The sequence below is a fragment of the Nomascus leucogenys genome, chromosome 25 (assembly GCF_006542625.1).
Source record: "Nomascus leucogenys isolate Asia chromosome 25, Asia_NLE_v1, whole genome shotgun sequence".
Taxonomy (NCBI): domain Eukaryota; kingdom Metazoa; phylum Chordata; class Mammalia; order Primates; family Hylobatidae; genus Nomascus; species Nomascus leucogenys.
In genome coordinates, this window is record NC_044405.1 from 30,775,220 (window position 1) to 30,801,489 (window position 26,270).

The 26,270-nt window shown below is 55.9% G+C and overlaps 1 protein-coding gene across 26 annotated transcripts in view; it reads left to right on the forward strand.

Moving 5' to 3' along the window:
• The window catches only part of LOC100591041 (poly(rC)-binding protein 3), an 89,682-nt gene that overhangs the window by 44,323 nt on the left and 19,089 nt on the right, over positions 1–26,270 (forward strand). For 14 of the 26 annotated variants that reach the window (XM_030806247.1, XM_030806250.1, XM_030806244.1 and 11 more), the window contains exons 2-9: positions 1,383–1,537; positions 3,916–3,939; positions 4,911–4,943; positions 5,319–5,435; positions 13,520–13,651; positions 15,481–15,609; positions 18,531–18,674; positions 22,157–22,198. In XM_030806247.1, coding sequence (XP_030662107.1) covers positions 1,383–1,537; positions 3,916–3,939; positions 4,911–4,943; positions 5,319–5,435; positions 13,520–13,651; positions 15,481–15,609; positions 18,531–18,674; positions 22,157–22,198 — 776 coding nt within the window. The remainder of the gene's footprint in view (positions 1–1,382; positions 1,538–3,915; positions 3,940–4,910; positions 4,944–5,318; positions 5,436–13,519; positions 13,652–15,480; positions 15,610–18,530; positions 18,675–22,156; positions 22,199–26,270) is intronic. The other 12 variants (XM_030806240.1, XM_030806228.1, XM_030806229.1 and 9 more) reach the window with 2 other exon arrangements.

Sequence of the window (26,270 nt, forward strand, 5' to 3'; positions counted from 1 at the left end):
GTGCTACGTGAAGTCCTTGTTAAATGCAACGTGAAAATCCTTGTCCTTCAAAGTGTCATTTTATTACAAATAATAACGTAATAAAATTACAAATTAATACAAATAATATTATAGATAACAATTTGTAATAAAATTACAATAATTTTGTGATAGTCTGAGTGTGTTGATGAAGTGACCTATACATGTGTTTTTAAGCACAGTAAGCACAGATATAGACAGCATAAGTGCGGGTGTAGACAGCATGTCACTGTCAGTGCAGAGGTGCATCCCTGGCTGTGGCTCCTGTCCACCCCCTGACACCTGTGGCTGCTCTTTGCAGATCCTCCTTACACACCACACAGGCAGTCAGAACAGGCTTTGCCTCTGTGTTATCTTTGTGTTTTTCTTTTAGCATATTTTTTAATAGAACTATTTTATTGAGAAAAAAAGCCCTTTGCCCTGACTTTTAACTTGTAGCCGCCTCTTCTGTGTGAACCGGTTGAATCAAAGGGCAGTGCCCAGGCAGCTCGACCATGGTGGGGGGTGCGGCTTCACAGGGTTCTGTTCCTGGTGGGTTTTGTGAGCCAGCCCCCTCGGTGAGGTGTTGCCCTTCAGGGAAGGACTCGGGATGGGGCTGACCCTGCAGAGCCCAGTACCTCGGAGCAGGGTCCCCACCGTGCCACCCTGACTGTCGAACGAGTCCCTCACTTTCACTACCGTCATTCTTTGCTGGTCAATCATAAAATGAGGCCTTAATTTTGCCCAGTGGGCTCCGTCAACTTGCTGAATGACGGTGCACAGTAGTGACACGATGACTGCAGACAGCACTGTGTGCGTGGAAGGCACTTGCTGAGAACTGCCAGGGACACCAGCCGTTTGGCAGCTTAGTTGGCGGAGACTAAGTCACATGAGAGCATGAGGGGATGAAGATGGCAGGCTTGGGATGTGAAGGGCCAGCTCCCACACCCTGGTGAGGGGACTCTGGCACCCCGTGACTGTGTGTTGAGGCCACAGCAGAAGCAGGGGGCAGAGCCCCAGGGCGCTGGGCCTGTGAGGTGCGAGTCCCCTGGGCCTCACAGGGGTAGCTCCTGCCAGTCTCCGGCTGCTGAGAGAGGTGCTTCTGTGACCCTGGGCAGATGCAGACCTTGGCCAGGGGCTGCAATGGCCTGCCCAGCGTCAGGAGGGAGGCAGCCATGGGGCCTCCCTGGAGACCTCTCCCAAGGCCCTCCCCTGAACTCCCATGCACCCTGTGCCCAGCAGGCGAGGCTGGTCAGCATGTGGCGGGTGGGCAACCCCATTCTACTGCCACCCGGGAGGCTGGAGTGGTAGCGGCCCAGGACACCCCTGGATGTGTGTGGTCCGTGAGACTCTTCTCTAGCAGCAGCTGTGCCTTCTCTCTCCAGGTGACACCTTCTGGGCCCCATCTGTCCTTCCTCACAGCACCCTCAGCACCTTAAGCCACCACCCTCAGCCACAATTTGGCAGAAGGATGGAGTCCAAGGTCTCAGAAGGTGGCCTGAACGTGACCCTCACCATCCGCCTGCTGATGCATGGAAAGGTAAGAGGAGCCGCCATTGTCTCTGTAGGAAAGGCGGCCGCAGCAGACAGAACCAGAGACGCACCGCCTGGGCTATTGGCACTGTAGGAAAGGCAGACGTGGCACACAGAACCTGACACTGCCTGGGTCTTTGGACCATTTTTTAATCTTATTTTAAGCAATCTCAAACTTACAAAGCAGTTATAGGTACAGCCCCTTTGAGACAGTGCCAACCTGATGCCTTCTGCATGTTTCCTTCAAACGGACCTTCTCCAGCGCAACCACACACAGCCACCAGTGTCAGGGCACCCACACGGATGCATTCCCACCACTGGCCTCCCTTCACAGCGGCCGCAAAGCATCCCCTGGTTCCCTGTCTAGAGTCCCTTCCACCTGGAGTAGATCGTCGGCTTTGAGTGTGCAGTTGGCACTTTCTGCACGGCGTGTGTGGAGCACCCATGCCTTGGTCTAGGTCTCCTGGCTGTTGGCAGGAACATGGCAGCAGCTCTGTCCCAGGGTGTGCCTGTTGGCCGCTCCCAGGAACCTGTCCTCAGACTTTCAGAGCATGTGTTTCTATCCTCTGGGAGTCAGGTTGCTGTGTTCTTCCCTGGCTTTTCCTTCCATGACCACGTGATTTGCTCCGATGCCCTCGCTGCCCTGCTTTGGCCAGAACCCCAAGGCCCGACGAGTCCCTGTTCCTATAGCCCCATCCTGCTCTCTGCTCATCTTGTCCTCCTTGTCCCAGTCCTGGAACCAGCCACTTCCCCAGCAGCTCCTGTGTGTGGTGGCATGTTCTGGAAGCCAGGGTGCATGGTGCCCCTGGGCTGCTGTGGGTCCTGGGCTGCACCCCCGTAGAACACTTCCTTCCACGTTCAGCTCCCTACATGGAACCCAATTCCAGCCCCACAGCACAGGGCCCCGCAGTTCTTCCTTCCTGCCTCAGGTGTGCACCATGAGGAATCCAACTGCCAGTATCTGCGTGGCCTCCCGCCGGGAGGGGGCTGAGGAGGAGGAGGCTGGCGGAGGCTCTGAGCTCTAGCCTCACAGCACTGGCACATCCTAGATTTCCGGAAGACACGGCCTCCTCCCCAGGGGAAGGTGGTGGTGCCCACACCCAGAGCGTTCATTCCTGCAGTGGAGACAGAGGGACCTGCCTCTCTGACTGTGGGTGTCAGGAGCCAAGGCGCGTGGTAGATGGGGCTCTCTGTGAGGCCAGGTGCACGGCCCCATCTCCAGCAGCAGCGGCCATGCCACCCAGCTGCACTCTGTGGGGGAGGTGCTCTGATTGACGGGGGCCCCTCCCTGTGTCCAGTGTCCTCCTCTCTCCACAGACACCTCTGCACACCGTCCTCCCGGCCTCCCTCTGCCTCCATGGGCCCCTCTGCACACTGTCCTCACAGCCTCTCTCTACACACTATCCTCACGGCCTCCCTCTGCACACCGTCCTCATGGCCTCCCTCTCCTTCCACAGACCCCTCTGCACGCCATCCTCACGGCCTCCCTCTGCCTCCACGGACCCCTCTACACACCATCCTCATGGCCTCCCTCTCCCTCCACGGACCCCTCTACGCACTGTCCTCACGGCCTCCCTCTCCCTCCACGGACCCCTCTGCACGCCGTCCTCACAGCCTCCCTCTGCCTCCACAGACCCCTCTGCACGTCATCCTCATGGCCTCCCTTTCCCTCCACAGACCCCTCTGCACGTCATCCTCATGGCCTCCCTTTCCCTCCACAGACCCCTCTGCACGTCATCCTCATGGCCTCCCTCTGCCTCCGCGGACCCCTCTGCATGTCATCCTCACAGTCTCACAGACGTCACCATTGCTGGCCTCACTTCAGGTGACAGGCCACAGTAGCACCTGTCAGCTCTGTCCCGCTGCTGGACAGGGAGATACTGGGCCACTAAGCCCAGTGGAGAGTGTGTGTCCCAAAACTGCCTTGGGCTCACCGTCAGAACTGTGGCAGCATCTTCCAGCATTCCTTTTAACATGCTGCTGTTTGAATAGGAGTCATGGAGCAATAGCAGTGCTAAGTTTTCTTTAAGTCACACAATTGAAGGAGGCTTTATTTTTCACACATTTCTTCCAGGGTTTTCTGGTAGCCTGAGTGCATAGGTGATGCTCCCTGAGTTATTTATCGGGGGTAGCCAGCTGCCCTCCCCCGGGGCACTTAGAGTCAGCCCATCTCTGGCCTGGTCAGGTGGGCACCAAGGAAGCCCCGGCTCAGGGCCTCTGTATAGGAGCGTGGCTTGTACACACTCCCCCACCCACCAGCAGATTCTGAATTCTCCCTTCTTCACTCACACCAGGAAGGTAGGCAGGTTTCGGTAGTGTCTGCTTCCAGTGTTTTCCTCCTCCTGCTCTGTGACGTCATCTTTCTGTGATTTTTTTTTCCTGCAGGAAGTTGGAAGCATCATCGGGAAGGTAATTATTGATTGAATCTCTGCCTCTTCTGAGGTCTTTGTAAAGGGATGGTGAGGATGGCAGCATCCCTGGGTGCTAGGTGGCACCCAGTAGGTGCGCCTTTCCCAGTTGGTGGGCGGTCTGTGTTCCATGAAGACAGGACCCCAGAGGTGTCGCCTTTATGCTGTATGACATTGAAGCTGGTCCCTGGCTCTGTGCGGCCTGAGGGGAAGGGGTTCACTCCAGCTGGTCGCCTAGCGAGGCCACCCTGGCCTTGATGGCCAGTCCTTCTTCCCGGTTGAAGACCCCACGAAGAATGATTTCTCACGCCTTCTTCAGCTGGCCGTGTAGTCTGGGTGGTCTCCAGGAGTGCCAGTGGAGGCAGCAGCCCTCAGACACTTCCTTTCCAAATCAGGGCTGGCCCGGGGGAAGTAAGGCCCAGTTTGGAAGCCTGCTGCCCCGGGAGGCCGAGCAGTGAGGGCCACCTCCCCGTCTTCGTCACATTTTCACCACCTCCGGGGGCCCTGTGTCCTTCCCCTCAGTCCCACCATGGGGGCGCCTCTAATAGCTCATTGTCCCGGCTTCCTCCCAAACCCTTGAGAGGGCATGTCTCCGAGAGTCACCACCTCCAGGAGGCCGAGCCAGAGTGTAGCCGGCCATGCGGGGCACCTGAGGGCACGCACACTGCCATGTGCCATGAGTGAGCTGCCGTGGGGAGTCAGGTCAGACCTGCACCACCCTTGCCAGCTGTGTGCCCGTAGGTGGGTGCACTTGCCTTCCTGGGCCTCAGTTTCCCATCCAAAATGTCCGCCAGGGTGTGGCGGGCATGGAGCCTGGCCTTCTTAGTGGAGAGGCTGGTTTGCTCCTCCAGCACAGGCGGGAGGCTCTGCTGTGTGGGCGTATGGGCCAGGCCGCTCCCCACCCACCATGGGCCGCACCATCCTCAGAGCCAGAGGGATGCCTTTTCCTTATTGTCTAAATCTTTATTCCAGAAAGGAGAAACTGTGAAGAAGATGCGTGAGGAGGTGAGTGTGGTGGGTCCCCACCTGTCCGCAGCCATTCCCGGGTGGGCGGAGGGGGGGTCCCCAGGCTCTGCCCCTGCCGATGTCCTGCCTGTGCTCTCGGCTGGCCGGGGCGTGTGGGGAGTGCAACGCGGGGCCCCTTTCCCCCTACTCAGGCCTCCTGTGCTTTCCTGTGGGGAAGGGATCTGTTGGATTCCTTTTGCTAGTTAAAATTTCATTGTAAAGGAGATTGTTGAGAAGCATTTTACTGTTCAGTCGTGGTTTGCGTCAGCGGACAGAGGCACATGTTTGTGTCAATTGTCAACGGACTTGCGGCCCCCGACCCACTGGCCCAAGGGTTTTAATCAGGTCGCTGGGGTTTCTCTGCTCTCACCCTAGAGTGGTGCAAGGATAAACATCTCAGAGGGAAACTGCCCAGAGAGGATCGTGACCATCACAGGCCCCACAGACGCCATCTTCAAGGCCTTTGCCATGATCGCATACAAGTTTGAGGAGGTAACCTGCACCCCAGGCACCTCTGCCAGCCTGGCGGGGGCAGGCCTGGTCCCAGCTCGCTCCCTGGGTCCCCTACACCTGGACTAGGGGGTGCCCCAGCCCACCCAGGCAGCCCCATAACTTCACCTCCTTTGCCTCCCGGGGCCTCTCCCCAGCTCTGGTTCACCCGGTCAGGGGCCAGTGTCCCTCCATCCTTCTGAAGCCAGCTACTCCCGGCTGTGTGCCTTAGGTCCACCTCCCTCAGCTTCCCCAGACCCTGCCCTGGGGCACCGGGCACGGCCTCAGAACACCCCACCCTTCCCCTGGGGCATGCAGCCTGGCTGACCCTTGGGCCACACCAGCACCTCCAGCCTCCAGCCAGCTCTGCCACATGGCTCTCGAGGAAGCCCTGGCTGGCACAGCCCTGGTCCTCAGCCACACAGCACCATGCCTCTGGGCCCCCGTGAGAGATGATGGAGCCTGGCTGAGATACGGACGGTAAAGGTAGAGGCCATCTATGCTGGTGGATATGAGACAGAGACAGAGAGAGAGACAGAGAGAGAGAGAGAGAGGGAGACAGAGAGAGAGACAGAGGCAGACAGAGAGAGAGACAGAGAGAGACAGAGAGGGAGAGAGAGGGAGAGAGAGACAGAGACAGAGAGAGAGGGAGACAGACGAGAGAGAGACAGAAAGAGGAACAGAGAGAGACAAACAGAGAGAGACAGAGAGAGCAAGGCGGAGAGAGAAAGAGCAGCACTTCTGTGTATTCTGTCATTGAGTGAAATTTTAATGTCTTTATGTGTTTCTAATTTTCTTGAAATTGCTGGAAGTTAGAGATACATTTAGTGTCTTTGAGGGGTGACCATTAAGTAATGAGGTACACTTTGTGGGAATAAACAAAGACCCCTCAGAGGGAGAATGGGCAGAAGCTCTTTATTATTCAAAGCTGGCCATGGTGGGGGTCGGCGCCGTCTTCTGTGCTTGGCAGAGACTCAAAGGCAGGCAGGAGGGGGAGCTTGGGAGTGGGAGAGGAGAGGAGAGATGTGGGCGGCAGTGGGGCTAGAAGTGGGGCATCCCATGTGACTGGTTGGAGGAGTGTGCGAGGCCTTTTCCAGTGCGTCCTGAGTTGGAACTGGGGACGCACATGAGGAAGCTGACTGCCCGCTGCAGAAACTGGGGCCAGTGTTCCCCTATCGTAGGTGGCCTGGCCACTGTCTGTAGGTTGTCTCTTAGTTTCCCCTTTTGGCCACTCTCTCATCTGCAAGAGGGTAGACAGTTCAGGAAAGGCTAGAGAGCCAGGTCACGCCTCTTGGGGATGGTTCAGTTGCCTTTTTGTCAGCTGTGCTGCGGGGTCCTCTGGATCTTTCTGTTGCTGAGTCATCCTGGCCGTTGTCTGATGGGAGACTGATGGAATACAGCAGACCAGCATCGTTGACACCAAGACAGAAACAAGAACAACCCAGTCCCCGGACGGTGGCGAGACCAAGAGCGCCGTTACCCAACCTGAGGCAAGAGGACACATCCCATAGCTGTGAGGACCAGCCTTGGAGAGCCTCGTAGCCGCTCCTTAGGGTGCTGGGCAGCCCGCTCCTGGGACCTTCGCTCTGCGGGTAACATGTGCAGTGGCACAGACGCCAGCATGGCTGGCCAGCAAGAAACTGGAGAAAAGCAATCACCCACTGCTGCTTGTACCAACACGTCTTCCACGCAGGGCAGGCGGTGTCCCGAATAACTTCTGCCGGAGTTGGTGATGGGTTTCTGACCACAGTTTCTGCCTGTGTGATTCCCACTGTGGGGGCACTCAGTCATCCCTCCCACGAGTACACAAATAATCACAGGTGGCCTCGTTTTGGAACTCGAGTTTGAGTCAGAATTTCCAGCTGTGGAGATTATAGAATTAGGGTCTTTGTATACAAAGAAGTCTCAGGATACCATTCCTAAGGTGTCTGAGGTATTCATCTGAGGACCTGGTGACTGGTCCCAAGGAAGCAGTGTCTGGTGGAGGCATGTGGAGACTGGGGAAGGGCTGTTGCTCAGGACAAGAGGTTGGAACCGAGGCCTGTGTCCTCTGGCTTCATTTGGGACCTGTCTTAGTTTCTCCCTCATGGCCAGTGTTTCGTGGCCGGTTGCCCCATGCGGGTTGCTGCATTTAAGTTTCGAATGACCTGGGGACCGATCAGTAAACTTTAATAATTGGTTGCTTTTCTAGGAGAAAGGGACGCTAGCAAAGTCACAGGCGATTTGTTTAGAGTCAGTTGTCCACGTAGATGCAAGCAGAAAGACCATCAGCTGTCATTCCCCAGGGTCCCATTTGATGAAACTGGCATGTCTAGAGATGTTCATCCCTGGGGCCTGGTGGTGGGCGGTGTGTCCAGTAGTCACGAGAGTGAGGGCAGTGGTTACTGTTTGGGATAATCAAGAATGGCACTAGAACGAGTATGTGCTAACCTAACAATTACCATAAAGTGAAAAGAAAATAGAAAAGGGACCATCAACAGAGGTGGATGACAACCAGGAGTCCATGGAGAATAAGAGGGAGAATGATTCTATGTAAGCGGATGAAAAGTGAAACAAATCAGACAGAGGTCTTGTCAGGACATCTGAGCAGAAAGTGTCCCTTGCCCAAGGCCTTCAGCTTGCTGGAAGGTCTCAGATCAGCCGCCTGTTTCTGTTTCTGAGGAATGGCTGCCTCTAGAGGATTCCAGAGAACCTCAGTCTGAGGTCCTGTGTGGGAGTCGTTTTCTAGTTGTGTGGAATTCTGAATCGCCGCTTTGGCTGTGAAATGTGAAACCAAGGACTGATTCCTTGGAGTTTCACCGCTGGATTTGTCAGCAATACCTGGTAAGGCCCCTTCCAATGAGGTTAGAGAAACAGATTTTCTCTGATGTCCCTTCCAGTAGACAAAATCACCTGGTTGAAGATACTAAGGAGGATGTTTGGGAAGATGTTGTGGGAAGCAGCCATAACCTGCGTGACTACGTAGGTTATGTAGGGCTGTGCTGAGTCCTCTGCAGTCATTTGCCATCTCTGCTACAGCAGGGCAGAGTCGAGTATCAGGAATTCCTAAAGGTACGCGAGCCCTCCGGTCATCAGTCAATGGAGGAAGAGCTGAGGTGTCTCCAAGCACGCAGACTGTACGGCCAAGGAAGCTCAAGGGATTCGGAAAGTTTTCATCTTTTGGTCCTTCGGTTTTTCCAGAAGACTGTGGATGGTCAGGACAGTATTGTTCTTGAGTAAGGGGTAACTACTCAGAGAGTTCTGTTATAATGGTTTGTGTAAAATGTATTTCTCAATCACTTCATGTAAAAGTTGGTATGCTTCATGTTGGAAATACAAAATCAAGGAATTTTTTAGCAACTTTAAGGACTGTAGCTTTTAAACAAGGAAGTGCTTCAGCCCATCCTGAAAACACACACATAACAGTGAAAGCATTTCCAGTCCCAGGTGGACACTGGTTAAAATCTACCTGAAGGTGTTCAGAGGGCCCTTGAGTCATCGCTCTGGGGCCATCTCTCACCCTCACACCATGTTAGGATTGTGCTGGTGACAGATACCTGGCCTTAAAAGAACCTCAGCAGTCTTTGTAAAGCTTCCCACCAGTGTTGACTGGAGATATTCATCAATTTGTCTACGGCAATCTTTGTAAAGCTTCCCACCAGTGTGACTGGAGATATTCATCAATTTGTCTACAGCAATCTTTGTAAAGCTTCCTACCAGTGTTGACTGGAGATATTCATCCAGTCTTTGTAAAGCTTTCCCACCAATGTTGATTGGAGATATTCATCAATTTGTCTACAGCACGATGAGTAGTTTCATGGATTGACTTAGCTAATACCCGTTTGAAATCATCTGGTACCACAGCCTGCTGAGAGCACCAGAGAAGATTGAGTAAAGGGTACAACCAGAACTTTCAGAATTTGTCCATTCTTCCTTTTCAAAATCAGGGGCGAAGTGTTGAAATCTTACAATGACCTCTTTGCTTGCCTCCAGAGATCTAGCCTTCGAGGCTTAACTGGAGTCGAGCTGTGGCTAAAGCACTGGTTGGGCAGAATGACCCCCCAGAGCACCTCCTCCAACGTCCACATCTCCGTCTGCACTGGCCTCGCATCTGCAGTCACCACCTCTCTAGGAAGAAGTGTACCCAAGAACTCAGCACCCGGCCCATGTAGGGTGGGCTTCCAGCAGAGCTAAAAGCCCCTCTGTTTCCAGAGCATCCACCGCCATGGGCCCTTGGTTAGTTGACAAGCACTGGCAAGTGTGATGAGTTCTGCATCTGGCAGACTTTCTGCACCACAGAGGACTGTGCCAAAGGAGAGCCAGATTAGCGGCAGCACACTGTCCCAGCCTGCTTGGGCTGCCATTGCAAAATGCCACGACTGGGTGGCTTACACGGCAGACGCTGGTTCTCTCACAGTCCAGGAGGCTGGAAGTCTCAAATCAAGGTGCCATGAGGGCCGGTTCCTCTGAGGCCTCTCTCTTTGGCTCGCAGGCACCATCTTCTTCCTGGGTCCTCATAGAGTCACCCCTCTGTGTGTGTCAGTTCCTTGTCTCCTCTTACAAGGACACCAGTCAGATTAGGGTCTACCGTAGGGACCCCATTTTACCTTAGTTACCTCTGTAAAGCCCCATCTCTAAACACAGTCACACGGAGGGTCAGGGTTTCAGTGGATGAACTTGGTCCGGTTCTGTAGCACAGGCCCTGCCTGATCACCTCCAGCTTCATTTGTGAAGTAGGACGTTAGGCCGGGGTTCTCAACAGAGTCCGCTAAGGCTGCAGGTGGGTGGGGTCCTCCACAGGCTTCCTCATCTCTGAACAAAGGAGGGCGTCACCACGATGTGTCAGAACTGAATCCCTAGGGAGATTTAGGTCTTCTAAGTCTTAATGAGGACCTGGAAAAAGCAGGAGGGGGCTTCAGTGACCCCAGGGCGTGACTGTCCAAGTTCATCGTTGTCCTCCCCAGTGAGGGCAAAACATGCTCACTCTCCTGGTCTAGCGGCAGCCCTGGAGGGGCAGCGTGAACACCCACCACCATGAAGCAAGTGGCTTTGGGAAGAATGGACAGCGAAGTTGTGTTTCGGTTCAGTACCCCTAGGAAGTAAGGGAGAATAATTTTGTTGGTGGCCCTGAGGTCTTCAGCAGATCAGTATCTTGGTATCTGTACTGGCAGGACAGGCATGTCATAGGGGCTGGGGTCAGGTCAGGAACACCTTTGGGTAGGAGCCATGGGGGTGGGGTCGGGCCGGGAAGGCCTTGGACAGGGGCCGTTTGTCTGTAGTTTGAGCCCTTCTTTCGGATTTGGGGTCATGGGATTGTGGAGAATTTCGGGTCATGTTTTGGTGGAACCTCTCGGAGCCTTTAGAGGCTCTGCCCCAGTCATTTTGCCTGTGTTAGTAGGATTGTGTCAGGTGCAGTGTCAAGACCCTTATCCGGAGTCTGCACCCACCTCATGAGGCAGGGGTCTGCCCAGAGCCCACACAGCCTGCCAGTGGGCCGAGGAGTTCCCTGGGAGCTCAGGAAACAGTGTCTCTGATGTGCATTTAAGCTGCCATCCCATTTTCAGGCAAAGTCTCCACCTACTAAATTTTCAGGGGTGGAGTCCCAGAGCAAGAAGGAATGTTTTCCAGTCAAGGGCCCAAGGGTTACAGTTCAGGGCTGGGAAATAGGGAGAGAACACGCGGCGGGGTTATTTGAAACGCCTCCCAGGGTGTGGTGTATCTAAACTGAGGAGGAGGATGACGTGAGACCTTTCTGCAGGTCGGATGCAGGAAGAGCCCCGTAGCCACCAGGAGGATGAGGAAGACCACCTGCGTCCAGTGTCAGTCACCCTGAGAGCTGAAGGCCAGGCCGATGCCAGCCGCCCGTTCCTTCCTCGGGCTCCCTCACTGCCTGGACCCAGGATCTTTCTATGTCTCAGTTGTTCGTTCTGGGGATGGGATCATCTTTTCTCTGGCGTCCTTTCTGAATGCAGCAGCTACTACATGAGTGTCCTTGTTGGGTGCTGGGGCTGGTGAGGGGTGCCTAGCTCTCTGATCTGCAGGAATCCTGGCTCATTTTTGTTCTAGAGCTTTTTCAGTGTGTTCTGCCAGTGGCTGTCATTCGGCAGAAGGGCTATTCCTATCCCTATTTCTGCTTTCGAGTGGGGTTTCACTCCACTGACCTCATGGGACGAAAGGGCTGCCCTTACGCCAGCGCCTCCCTTACCTCAAAGGGTAGAGACAGTTGAGGTTGTTGGAAGGAACTTTCTAGTCTGTCCCCAAATCTCCAATCGTTTCATCTTACGGCTGTCTTTGTGATTGTTCTAATCAGTTCCTATTGGAGATGTTTTAGGGTGGCATTTAGGACTTTGCTGTGGGAACTTTTTTGACCCTCGGGTTTATTTGTTGACAGAGTTCAGGTAACTCTGGGTCATGTGCAACCAAAAGAATTCAAAATTCCTGTATTGGTCATTGCAGGTCTTGTCTGGGTGTAGGGAATCCGTAAATAGAGCTCTGAATTCAGCTCCAATCCAAGGTTTAGCTTCTGGAGTTGCCTATTCACCTGGCTCTTGGGGGGTTGGGTTTTTACAGGCAGCCGGCATTTGGGAGTTTTAGGAGTGCTGGAAAAGATAGAGGTGGAGTCAATGGAGGAGCTGGAAGGGAAGGATGGGGCAGGGGGAGTGCTGGGCAGGGGCAGTGGGAGGAAAAGGAGGAGAGAGCTTACGAGCCTGGGGGTCTGGTTTGTTGCCGACATCTGCCAGGTTGCTGACTAGCTTTAGCCAAAGAATGTTTTAGTGAAGCTATTTTTAAATCAGAAGTTCATTTGAAGTCCTCTTCATACCAATCAAAAAATGTTGCCCACTGGGCCTGAAAAAATCTTATTATCTTTCTTTTTTAAGGTACCTCTCAATGAACAATTGTGTTAAAGTCAAATGTTCCCCCGGGGCAGCCAGTGAGGCCCAATCATCCTTGGGGAATTGAGGCCACTTGGAGAGACAGGCACCCGAATTCGGGTTGCAATGAGGCCATTCAAGAAGGAGTTTTCCTGGGAGAGGAGGGGACTGAGACATGGCCCCATGAGAACGGGTGGCAGGAAGTGGGAATTTAGTGGCTGTGCCTGTGCCTCAGGTCCCCAACCCGACACCTCGACACACAGCCTCTCCCCAGCCTCACCAGAGAGAACGCTCTGTCTGGGTCAAAGTCAAGCTCTCAGCACAAAAAATAGACAAAGGAGACACCATCCTATTTTCTTGCTAGTCTGTAGCAGTTTGTCCAGGCACACACTGACCAAGCCTTCTTTCTAAGAAGAGGGCACTTTTCGTGGAGAGCAAATCATGTTGCCCTGAATCGTAGCTCGGGCATGATGGATCCAGAGCTGGGAGGTGTCCTGGGGGAGCCGCCCTGTCATTGCCTCTGCCGAGCTGTCTACCGCACTCTGCAGCGAGCTCCGGGTCACAGCCTGGACACTCCCCATGCGGCTGACGGAAGCCCTGTCCGCCACGGGTTGCCAGCCTGAACCCAAAGCCCAGCTCTGTCTCCTGGGTGTCAGGCCCACGAGCCAAACCAGGCTGCCCAGGAGGGTGGGCCCAGGCCCACCCCCACCTCAGCCTTTGCTGCCCCCTCACACTTCTACGTTAACCACACATCTCCTTCCCTAGGCAAGACCCCAGGAGCCATTCTCTGCCCCCATGCCCTCGACACCCGGTCGTGGCCTGTCCCCAACATCCCTGCCTCACCTGGCCCTGGGCATCAGACCCAGCCCCCAGCTAGTCTCCAGCCTCCATTCTCCCCTCCTCTTAGGCCAGCGTCCACACTTCCTGTATCAGCCTGTCTGTCCACACCCCCTGCCCACCAGGTCTCCACGACCAAGGCCAGACCTGCCTCAACCCCACTGTGGCATGGTGACCATCCTGCCTTGCCGTCTGTGTGCCCTGCTGGACCTGCCCGTCCATTTCAGCAGCGTCTCCTAGTCCTCCCTGGCCTGGCCTGGCCACTGTGTCCTTGGCTGTGCATGGGAGGGGCTCTGTGGGCTTCTAAGCGTGGGAAGTCAGGACGCACCCCCTGCACTCCCCCTGCTTTCTCACTGCACGAGGCCTGATGTGCTGCCAACACACGTGTCTCTCCCCTAGGATATCATCAACTCCATGAGCAACAGCCCTGCCACCAGCAAGCCCCCAGTGACGCTGAGGCTGGTGGTGCCTGCCAGCCAGTGCGGGTCCCTGATCGGCAAAGGCGGCTCCAAGATCAAGGAGATCAGGGAGGTAACAGGACCTTCCCAGCCTGGGCCGCTGCGGAGCCTCTAGGCAGGGTGTGGGTGGTGGTCTCAGGCCAGGCAGCCTTCCTGAGCCTCGTCCCTGCTGTCTGCAAGCCCAGTGCTGGCCACGCAGATCCCACAGCTCAAAGTCCAAGACAGGAACACAGGACCCATGAGCAAGCGCAAGTGCGCTGCAGGGACACGGCCCACCCACTGCCCACCCACCCACTGCCCACCCACCCACTGCCCACCCATGGCCCCCCACCCACTGCCCACCCATGGCCCCCCACCCACTGCCCACCCATGGACCCCCCCACCCACTGCCCACCCATGGCCCCCCCACCCACTGCCCACCCATGGCCCCCCCACCCACTGCCCACCCATGGCCCCCCACCTACTGCCCACCCATGGCCCCCCCACACCCACTGCCCACCCATGGCCCCCCCCACACCCACTGCCCACCCATGGCCCCCCCCCACCCACTGCCCACCCATGGCCCCCCCCACACCCACTGCCCACCCATGGCCCCCCCACACCCACTGCCCACCCATGGCCCCCCCCACACCCACTGCCCACCTATGGACCCCCACCCACTGCCCACCCATGGCCCCCCCACCCACTGCCCACCCATGGCCCCCCAACCAATGCCCACCCATGGCCCCCCCACACCCACTGCCCACCCATGGCCCCCCCCACACCCACTGCCCACCCATGGCCCCCCCCACACCCACTGCCCACCCATGGCCCCCCCCACACCCACTGCCCACCTATGGACCCCCCACCCACTGCCCACCCATGGCCCCCCCCACCCACTGCCCACCCATGGCCCCCCCCACCCACTGCCCACCCATGGCCCCCCCACCCACTGCCCACCTATGGACCCCCACACCCACTGCCCACCCATGGACCCCCCACACCCACTGCCCACCCATGGACCCCACCTGCCCACTGCCCACCCATGGCCCCCCCACCTACTGCCCACCCATGGCCCCCCCACCCACTGCCTACCTATGGACCCCCCACACCCACTGCCCAAATATGGGCCCTTTCCACCCACTGCCCACCCATGGCCCCCCCACCCACTGCCCGAATATGGGCCCTTTCCACCCACTGCTCACCTATGGATCCTGCCCACCCATTGCACACCTATAGGCCGTGCTGGGGACAGGGAGGAACTAGCTGGTCACATCGTTCTGGGCAAGGGAGGCCCTGGGCACTGGGTGCTGTAAGGGGCCTCCAGGGAGGTGCTACTCCCTGTGAGGGGCCTCCAGGGCACCTGGAGACAGCCCTGAGCCATCAGCCTGTCCCAGTGGGCAGAGTTTGCAGGTGTGAACTTCACATTCTCACATTTGTCCCATTTCAAGGAAAGCCTGAATCCTTGCCCTATGCAGCAGGGCAGCCGCCCCAATCTTCATTTCCTTTCCCATGACCAGAGTCCACCTTTCTCTGTGACCTAAAACTCCACAGAGGAGAGAGAATTCCATGTTTTTGAAAACATGTCTCCCTGAAAACGCCTCTGATTAGATGCCTCCTGTCTAGCCTCGGCCAGGTGTCAAGTGTGCCCGAGGGAAGGCACAGGGCTGGGTGCCAGGCCATGGTAGCAGAGGTGGCATGGGGGCAGTGCTGGGATGGGGGCAGGGGAGGGGGCACGTGGCCGACTGCCAGGCTGTGGTGGCAGGGGCGGTGCTAGGATGGGGGCGGGGGAGGGGTGCGTGGGCTGTATGCAGGTTTCCAAGGAAGTGTCCTCCGAGCTGCCTTGGGTGCCGAGACTCAGGAGGTGCTGCTGCCCCACGCACTGCCACCCTGGTGCTCTCTTCCAACCTCCCCTCTCTCCAGTCCCCAGGTGCCCAGGTGCAGGTGGCCGGGGCCATGCTGCCCAACTCCACAGAGCGAGCAGTGACCATCTCGGGGACCCCAGACGCCATCATCCAGTGTGTCAAGCAGATCTGTGTGGTCATGCTGGAGGTACCGTCTGCGCGCCAGGGCCAGCCCACGTCAGTGCTGGATTTGGCCTCCCGGCACTGCAGGCAAAGGCTTGGAAGCCCCGGTTGCCCCGAGGACTCACACAGTTGGGGCTGTGGGGGGCTTCTGACCTGGGCTTCCAAGGCAGCCTGAGCGAGAGCGGTGCCGGTGTGGGCACCATAGGGGTGCTGGGTGCTGGGGCTGCCAGCCCAGGGTCCCGTGTCTTCATGGGGGCATCTAGGGAAGAGCATGTGGAGAGAAAGGAGCCTCTCCTCCCATCTTCAGATTTGGAAAAGACGTGGCCATCCCCCTGCGGGGTCTTCTGCACTGAGTTGGCGCTGCAGAAACGGTGCTCTTTACATTGGAGCCAGGCCTTGAGGGGCAGCTGGGGGTGGGAGGGAGGCAAAGGCAGGAGGCTCCTCTGCGCATGCAGTTCTGCAGAAGGAGGTGTCAAACCACCGTGGAGGAACAGAGGGCAGAACTCGGGAAAACATACGAAACTCATGCAGAAGTAGAGATGGGTGAACAAAAGCATTAAAATGGAAAAGCAGAGAAGGACCCGCTCAGAGCAGATGCCTCTCTTGAAATTTCGGGGGGAGGAAAAAAATTCTGAAATATACTCAAGATTCGTGAAGCTATCAACAGTTGCCAGTCTTTCCTGAAGCAAAAATGAAGAAACCTTGCCCCAGATGGAAAGTTCTAGCAGCTCTGCAGGGTCAGCCTCTAGCCCCTCCTGCAGCCCAGGCTCACTCGTCTCTTGTACTTGGCTTGAGGTTCAAACCCCACGTTTGACTCTCTAAAAAATGTTTGCGTGGTTGTTGTTTCCCTGAAGTTTGATACTTTGTGAAGTCAAAAATATGTTTCAAAATATTCTTGTTCTGAAATATTCCCCATTCCCTGGTTAGGGTGAAAGTGCCATGCCGGTCTGAGCTATCTGTTGAACCTTCCAGTCTCAGGCCCTGGAGGCCCTGGAGGCCCTGCCAGCCGAGGCTCAGGAGCAGCCAGTGACACGAACAGTTCTAGGAGGGACATCCCTAATGGAGGGCCGAGGTCCAGCTCCTCGACAACACGTGGGTCTCGTCAGCGTCACCCAGTGCCTCTGCTGCCTGCGTCCCAGTGCAGTGCCAGGTGCAGCTCCACAGATGCAGGTGCACCCACCCGCTGCCCCAAGGCTGCCCACGCCCCAAGGGCCGTCATCCGAACCACCTTGTCTCCTTCCTGGGCAGGGAGGTTTGAGCAAGACAGGGAGCTCATGGCAGACATGGCAGATAAAGGTGGCCGGGCAGCTGCTCTCACTCCCACTGGCTGTGCAGCATCCCAAGGCCCAGGGTCCATCATCCCAGCGAGGAAGATTCATCACACCTGGAAACAGCTGGGTCTGCCCTCAGATGAAGAGTGACTGGAAAAATAAAGCCAAGGATGCCTTGAGCGCCCTCCTGGTTGATTGGAGGACTTCTGGGCTTGGTAGTGGACGTGCCTCACCTCACACCCAGGAGATGACAGAGGACAGGGCTGCCCAGGGTGCCATGAGTCTGGGTGGGTCCCGCTGAGAATACAAACATCGCCACAGATGGTGCCCTGCCCACCCAGGGCCCAGCACCGATGCACCCAGTGCAGGGAGGCTCATGCAGTCCCAGGGGAGGCCAGCAGGCCCTGTGCCCAGACAAGAAGCGAGAATCACAGGTCAGGGTCAGCTGGGAGCTCCTGTGCCAGGGTGGGGGTCCAGGGCCCATAGCACAGGGGCACCAGCCCGAGGCTGGGCATCTCCAGGAGCCGGGGAGGGCAGCAGCGGCTCCCGTCCACCTCAGTCAGTTCCTCCCACCCCAGGCCCAGCCTGAGTCAGCCCAGACCCGCCCCGCATCCCCTTCCCCACAGTACTTGAGGTCACACCCCGGGGCCCTGGCCCTGTGGATCCAGCCACCCACTCCCCATCATGGGACTTTGAGTGTGAGTGGCACTCCCTGAGCGCTGGGCTGGCCCTGAGTCAGCCAAGGCCCCAGAACTCCCTGCAGGACAGGCTGCCCCCTGCCAGGAACGGCTCATGGGCTCCAGCCCCCACCTCTTCCTGCTGGACCAACCCCAGCTGTGGTGCCCCCCAGACCCAGGACTTCTGCCTCCCTGACCTGGGCCCTGGGGACAGTTAGACAGGGGACTCACCCAGGAGAAGGAGGGCAGGCTAAAAATGCTAGCACTTGAGAATGTAAATCCTGTGTTTCCCACAGAATAACCAAGGGAAATTACGGCAAACCTCATCGTAACTATGGGATTTTTTCCTTTGGAGTTTATAAGCGCTTTAAACATGCTTTTTCGAATAGTGAAGTGGGATGTTTCCAAGTCTCCTGTGGAGATCTCTGCTGACTGTCACCACGGGCCAAGCCAAGCGCTTTGGATATAGGTCCCGGTGGAGTCCTACAGGGCTCAACTTTCTCCAGAGCATTCAAGAGAATTGCTCCAAGGGGCAGCTCCCTGTGAAGCTCCTGCAGGGCCCCGAGCATCCCAGGAGAGGCCCACCGCAGGGGGCCGTCTGGGTTGGTGGCCAGCCCTTGTCCAGCAGGGTCTCGTGCACAAGGGACCCACCCCAGCTGGCCTCCCACAGTGGGACTGACCCTCCACACTGCCACAGAGCCTCCCAGGGATGTTCGGGGCAGGTGGTACTCTCAGGAGGCTGGTGTGTGGCAAACTGCAGCCCAGGGCTCAGCAAAAAGGAGCCATCTGGAGGGACAGGCCATAAGACAGCCACACAGAGGGTGTGGGGGCTGGAGGTCTTCACTCCCCTCCCCCAGCACTGCTGTGAAACTCAGGGAGGTGTGGGGAGGGTGGAGCTGGTGCAGGGGCTGAGTGGGTTGGGCCGGGGCACGCCTCCCCGTTGCCAGGCTGCGAAGCTGCTCTAACGCTCTCTCTCCCTCTCCTGTCCCTTTTCCTAGTCCCCACCGAAAGGTGCCACCATTCCCTACCGCCCAAAGCCCGCCTCCACCCCTGTCATTTTTGCAGGTGGTCAGGTAAGAGCCGATCCGCTCGCGGCCTCCACTGCCAACCTCAGCCTTTTACTGCAGCACCCGCCGCTGCCCGTTAGTGCACTCAGGTTTTCTCGCCTTCTCACGTGCACGTCTCCCACCCGTGCTGGAGGCAGAGCTCTTCCACCTACACCCAGCACCAGGCGGGCGCAGGGGGCCTTCAGAGTGGCATCCCCCCACAGAGGCAGCCCCACGGAATCACGTTCTCCCTCCCTGACCCAGGCAGGAAGACTTGGCTCTGCCTAAATCCAGTTCCCGGAACTGGGTGTTTTTAGGAAACTTATCCGGCGCGCAGGCGCTTTCCAGGTGACTTTACGGCTCACGTTGGAAACAGCACGGTGAGAACCAGGGTCTTGTTTCCCCTGACATCCGTGTTCCCAAACTCCCAGGATGTGCTCGTAGCAGGGACATGCGAGAGGAGGGAGCTCTGCACTGAGGAAAGACGCATGGCCCGACGAGCGGGCGTCTGTGCCGCTGTGTCCGGACCTCCCTCTGCTGTGAGCAGGGGCCTCGCAGGCGCCCCATACCTGGTCTGCAGATCTGGCCCTTTTGGTTTCAGCCCTTGAGCTCTGTGTTCTCCCGCCAGGGATGGCAGCACTTCTGCAGGAGAGTGGAGGAGGGGAGCCCTGCCCCAGCCCCTCACCTGAGCCCCAACCCCGGCCAGGGCACAGGGAGCACCCACCCACTCAGGGCCACTCTGTGGCCAACAGACTTTGAAGGTGTCCAGCGGGGGTTGGCCTGGAAGAGCTCTGTGTCCAGTCGGCCGTGATGTGTGTCTTTGTTCAAGGGAGAGTTGAGACAGACGTTCCCACAGGTGACCCTGGCAGGGCAGAACAGGCCTGAGGTTTGACTTTACCATCAAAAAGGAGAGAAGGGGCAAATGTTAGGACTTTTCCTGGTGCTTTGCCTTATGGTGTAAAGGAATCTTATCAGATCTCCCAGTTGTGGCCCATGCTTGAGGGAGAGACAGGGAGTGTGTGTCCATCCCTTCCCTCCCAGGGGTCCCGTGTGCCCAGGGCAGGGCATGCCTTTCCCCAATACTGGCCTCGTCTCCACAGCCTGGCACACACCCGTTCCTGCCTTGCTGTGGTCAGGGAGCCCCCACATGCACATGCCATCCTTACAGCAGCCCCAGGACATGGCACACTCCCATTTTATAGCCAGGAAACTGGGCCTGGCTAGCCAGGGATTTGCCTGGTGTCACAGCCCTATGGGCAGTGGGACATGTCCTTACCTCGCCGACCTAGAGGGCTCAGGTCACGGGGTCACAAGGAGTCACACAGCGGGAGAAGTCCCTGTGCAAAACTCCATTTCGCTGCTTTCCCCAAATTCATGGTTAGGTAACCAGGTTAGTAACCTCTGTGGACACCACCTTGATGTTTAAACAAATCCATGATGATATCGTGTGATAAAAGGTAGGATTTTTTTCAAAAGGAAGGTGTGTTTATACAAACACATGTGGAGTCTTAAAGCCACTGGGGGTGGAGTCACAGCTCCAGGGGAGCCCTGCTCAGCCACCGGCCACACAGCCCTCACTCCTGTAAAGAAAGCAGTAGCCTGCCCTCCCGACTGCAGCAGGTGAAGGGCCCTGTGCAGTGGGTGCTGTCCCGAGGCTGATGCTAAAATGTCAGCCCTTTGAGAGCTGGGCCCCGGGGCCCTGGGGACAGTCTGGTCTGGCCGGTGGTCAGCCTTGGTGGTGGAGGACAGAGTCCAGGGAGTTACCCACCCTGAAGTAACCCAGGGGAGCTGCCGAAATGCAAAGCCAGAAGCGTGGGCATGAATAAGACCGGAGCCTGCAAGGCCCCTGGCGCCTCCTTGACGACTCAGACCCACAGTGCCTAGATTAGGACACACAACCCAATACAGAGCCGAGGGAGCTGACCTGGAGGGCCTGTCCACTTTATTTCTGTCCAGTTGGAGAAATCAGGGACCTGGGAGATGCCCCACCACTGTGAGTGCTCTGGGGGCACCCAGCGGCAGCTCCTGTCAGCCACCACCGCGTTTCTAGCACGACATGGCCATGAGTTAAATCAGCAGAGCCTGCTAAGGGACGAGCAGATAGAAAACATAACAACAGTAAGAAGATCAGTCAGAAAACTCGCGTGGCCCAGGATGCAGGATGCTTGAGCTCTTGTGGTTCAGCTTAGACAGTCAGGGCTGACCTCGGACCCTGTGCGCTGAGGGGGCGGCTCCCAGCATGAGTTCCAGGGCCCCTCACCTTCGGTGACACATGGGAACGTGCCCCTGGCAGCACCTTTACAAAACACTTGCAGGTGGTCCTCAAGACACTTTGTACAGGACAGTGAGGTCCTTGGTTCCTGCTCTATCTGATAAGATTCTTTTACTTCCTCAGCCGATGCAGCACTGTGGCCTCACAGCCCTGGGGCTTGTTTCAAAGCCGGGCTGTAGCCGGGTCCCTGTCTGGAGGTCGACTGGCCTTTAACTCCCAGGATTCGGTTGTTTATGATGAAAACTCTTGGCAGATTCAAAACCCATGGGAGGGTTTGGGCTGCACAGAGGTGACACGGATCCTTCCCTGAGGCGTCCCTCTCAGGTGCACAGGGTTCCCCCACCCCCACGTATGGTCACCTCGAACACCGATACCACAGGTCCTCATGAGAAGTGGCATGGGGCCCACACAGCCCGGGGCTGGTAGCCGTTCCGTCCACCCCCAGGCTGCCACCAGGCCTGGTGCAGCCCCGTCCACGTCCCGAGTCCTGACAGCTGTTTGTGGTCTTCACTCTCCCTTGACTCTGTGTGGTCCATTTGTTGTCTGGCCGTGAGTTTCTGAATCACCTGAAAGCGTCTCCACTGACGGGACCTGTGGGGCAGGTGGGGCCTCTCTCACCTGCCCGGATTTAGAGTCAGGGTGGGTGGGAAGAGGCTGCAGGTCAGAGTCACTGTTTTGAAGGCAAGGGAAATACTGAACCCAAAATGACGCCTCAGGAGCCCCACACGATGGCTCGGGAGGGGTGCGTTGCTGCCCCCACGTCAGGAGGGCCACCCCTCCCTGTCTTCAGGGCGGTCGTGAGAGGCAGCAACCATGACTGATGTAGACCCGCTCCCTACGTAGACTGGCTTTGGTGAATTGGTTTTGGTCACCTTTTAGAGCTTTCTTTTGTTGTTGGACTTCTTGGGGTAAATTATTTCCCAAAAGTATTTACTCAGATGGCTTATTAAATTTTCAAAACCTTAATAATTAGTGGACCTCTTACTGGGGGATCAAACAGATCACTCTTCGATTCTTTTGCTTTAAGAAACTTGGAGTCGGAAGCATCAAGGCTGAACTGTTTCCCTCCCGCCCGCTGAACTGGCCAGCTCAGCTCTGCCCACCCAGAGGAAGTGGGTGCGGCTCCCCTGGGGCTCCTGGTGCCCTGGGAGGGTTGGCCCTTTGTCCTAGGATGGGGACAGGTGGAGAGGCACACGAGGGGGAAGCTTCTAGCGGAGGGTCCTTGTCATGCTGGAGGGTGGCGGCGGGTGCTGAGCCGCGGTGCAGCCAGGTCGCAGTCTGACGGAGTCTCTCTCTCTCTCTCTAGGCCTACACAATCCAGGGACAGTATGCCATCCCCCACCCAGATGTGAGTCTTCACTTTGTCTTCCTCTCACCTTTCTCTTCTCATGGTTGTTTACCTACCTGCATGCTGCTGTTAATTGCTACTAACATTAATATTACACTATAATATTAATCAACTTCTCAGCGTTCCTGACCTGTGTCGTATCCATATGACCTCAAATAACCTTTTAACCTCTTAGCACTAATTCTGCTTGTGTTGAGGACTTGGCCTGATGTCAAATTGTCTCAATTCTGCCGCAGTCCTGGGTTTTCCTCCCTCCCACGGGGCCTGGGAGGGAACTGAGACGGGCTCTGTCCCCGTGCAGGGCAGCGAGAATGTGCTCACCCGCCACAGGCAGGCGTCAGTGATGCTTTCTGTGCACCTAAGAAGTTGGATGACATTATCAAACAGGCCACAAAGATACCTTGGCAAGCACATTTGAGGGCCTGGTGAAATTAACTCCCCCCTTTCAGAGTCCACATGGAAACGTAGGGTCCATCTACACACAGAGATCCAGGCTGTGGAAAGCCAGTGGAACAGGCCTTTGTTTTCATTCCAGAGTCAGTGGGATGCCAGGCGGGCATCAGCGTCCTTGGCTCCCAGGCCATGTGGAGCTGGGTCCCGTGCAGCTCCATGACCGGTGGCTCTGACACCTCACTCCTGCTCCTGCTGGGTCTAGGTGTAATTCCAGTGCTGGGGGAAGAAGTTACCCTCAGATAAACCATCGGTGTAATTCGAGTGCTGGGGGAAGAAGATACCCTCAGATAAACCGTCAGAGGGGAACCCTGGGCTGCTCTGGGCTGTGCGGCTCTGAGCCCTTAGGGGCCAAGAGATAAAAGGTATGAAAGGTGCAAACTGTGAGCAAAGGGCCTCTCTGGAGGCGGCTTTAGGGCCCCCAGGGAGTGAGGGCCGCACTGGCAGGCACTGGGGAGAGGAGAGAGGAGAGCAACAGAGAACGAGACATGGTCCCACCGGAAGTGCTTCGTGCTGTCAGCAGATGGGGCAAACCTGGAGTTGGTTCTGAGGAGGTTTCTCTTCTCTAAACCATTTTGAACGTTTGCCCAGCTCAGCAGCTGCTCCTTGTAACACATTTCCGGTCCGTGTGCTGCTCCCTCTGAACTGCAAGAGGCGCCTCTGAGCTGGATGGGAGGCGGCCGCCAGGTGAGCGGGCTGCTCAGGAGCCTTCTGCAAACCCTGATGCTTTTGAGCTGGGGGCAAGGATGTCCATCTGAGTGAGATGAGAAGGCAAGTCAGGAGTGTTGTTAAGAGTTCATGATCATTAAATAAATCTTTGGTATACAGATGCAATTTACTATCATTGCAGGAAAATTTATATTGAATGGAGAATAGATAACAATAGTTATTCCATTAAAGGCAACACATGAATCAAATGGTAGAGAAACGCTGATCAAGAAAAGCCTTTCCCCACCTGCCCCAGAGGCTGGTTTTAGTGGTTCCTGGCATCAGACCTTTGGCGATTCTGCTGTAGCTACATCAAGGACATCTCATCCTGGGGTCAGCTGTAGACACCAGTGCCTGTCCCCACTAGGAAGCTGGGCTGTGGCCACCACACACCGGAAGGCACTGTTGGGGCTGCCCCAGCCTGCGCCCAGCGGCAGCGTTGGGCAGAAGCAGAGGGCTGTGTGTGTGTGTGTGTGTGTGTGTGTGTGTGTGTGTGCGTTTCCCCGTGCATGTGTGTGGCAGGGGTGCGGGGGGCAGGTGTGATGCCTTCTAACAGAAAGCCTGTGTGAAGGAAAATGAAGATGGAAGCCAGGGGAGTCAGAGCCGACTTCCTGGAATGGCCCAGCTCCATTTCAGACTCAGGACAGGTGGTCACGCACATCTAGAGATGCACGTGTGCAGAGGCAGGTTCCAAATTGGGGGGGGGGCGGGTCACTTGACTTTGCAAAGCTCTGGAACCCAAAGGAAAGGCAGTGTGCTGTGCCCTTGGTAAAGGGAAGGTTAGTCGACGGGGTCAGGGTTTGTCTTTACCCCAGACAGTCGCCCTGAAGTTGGATGTTCAGACCTGCAGCAACCCTCTTGTGACACCTTACGGGTTTCCCGTGGCCACAGAGCCTAACGTTCTCACTGTGGCCTTTGGCTGAGCTCCCATCTGAGCCGGAATGCTTGTGGTCTGAAATTCCAGAGGCCATGGCTGTGTGCCACGGTGGGACTGCAGGACCCTGATATTTGGTTATTGGCTTTTACTTCGATCGGTGGCTTTGCTGTTTCTCATGTGACTTTCTCAGTATCTCTTAGAAATGGGTAGTTGTGCAGATTGTTTCAAATTAGTTTAATGTATAACTAACTGTTAAGAGAACTGCCTTAGTGCATGTGGTAATGATTTGAGATACCGGGTGTTATGGTTTAAATATGTCTATTCCTCCACAATTTCTGTGTTGGAACCTAATCACCAAGGTGACGGTATTAGAGGGTGGGGGGTCCCAGGGCTGGGGATTGATTGGGTCGTGAGCACTCCACCCTCGTGAACAGCATTGGTGCCCCTATAATAGAGGCTTCAGATAACAGAGGCTTCAGAGAGTGGCCTCCCCTCCATCCCTCCTGTCATATGATGACAAGAGCGTTCAGGCGCCATATTGAAAGCAGAGACTGGGCCCTTCCCATACACCAAACCAGCCAGCACTTTGATCTCCAGTTTCCAGCCCCCATAACTGTGAGCCACACATTTATGCTGTTTCTGAATTGCCCGGTCTAAGGCATTTTGTCATAGCAGCAGGAGTGGACTAAGGCACTTGGTTCTTTACTGTGAAATAGCTCTCTGTGGAAGACATTGTGTTTCTACATCCGTGTCGTGAGATTTGCAGAGCAGCTGTTATTAATAGACAACTGGAAGCTTCCATAATGCTTTTCTTGCAGGCGTGTAAAATTGAAGACTTGGACAATCACTTAATCATTAAACACAAAGATAAAATGATTGTTTAGTGACATAGGTAACAATAGTCAGGAAGCAATTTTTATCTGAGCTTGGTATTTAGAAATTTTTTAAGCATCGGTATTTAGTAGAAATTTTTAAAGCTTCAATTTCTTACAATATCAATATAATTATAGACTATATTGTTTTAATTTATAATGTAATTGAATACGAAGTTTATTTATACCACAGTGCCGCCTTATATACAGATACTAGAGTCATTTTTTAGGAACGTGATATTTGACCTGGATGTGTGGGCCCATGAATAAGAAACATCAAGCATAAGAAAATACATTCCTTAGGTTTGAGTATTTATGTAAAACTAAAATATGCATGTGTTTTCTGTGCCCAATTTTAAAAAGTGTTTTTAGCTTGTTCTTATTTAAGAATCATCTGGGCTGGGCATGGTGGCTCAGGCTGGGTGTGGTAGCTCAAGCCAGTAATCCCAGCCCTTTGGGATGCTGAGGCAGGTGGATTGCTTGAGCTCGGGAGTTTGAGACAAGCCTGGCCAACATGGCGAGACCCCGTCTCTACCAAAAATACAAAAAAAATTTAGCCGGACGTGGTGGCACACGCTTGTAGTCCCAGCTACCTGGGAGGCTGAGGCGAGAGGATTGCCTGAGCCCGGGAGGCGGAGGTTGCAGTGAGCCAAGATCATCCCACTGCACTCCAGCCTAGGCGACAGAACGAGACCCCGTTTCAAAAAAAAATGGAGTCATCGGCACTGATCTGCCTTCGCCCGCTTTTCTGCAGCTCCTCACATGCCACATGCATCGCTTTACCCACGTCCTCCTCGAGGCTTACTGTGCTCTGGATGTGCAGGTGTTTTGAAGAGGCACAAAGCTGCTCGACAGGGACAAGGACTTAGGACTGAAGTCAGCCTCTCCAGTATGGCCACTCGGCAGCCCTGGAGACTCTCCATGTGCCTCTGTGTGTCCTGCCTGGGTCAGACCAAGTGCAGTTTCAGAAATGAGAAAGAGAAACAGCACCTGAGACCTGGGACCTGAGAACAGAGCCGAGAGCGCCCACGCCTGGACACACCGCTTGACTCTCACCCAGCACGTCTGCACCTTTAATTACAGCGGGGAAGTTACTCCAGGAAGGAATTGTTTTTTCTGGAAGAAATGAGTGAACTTCAAAAATACCCTCATAGGCCAGGTACAG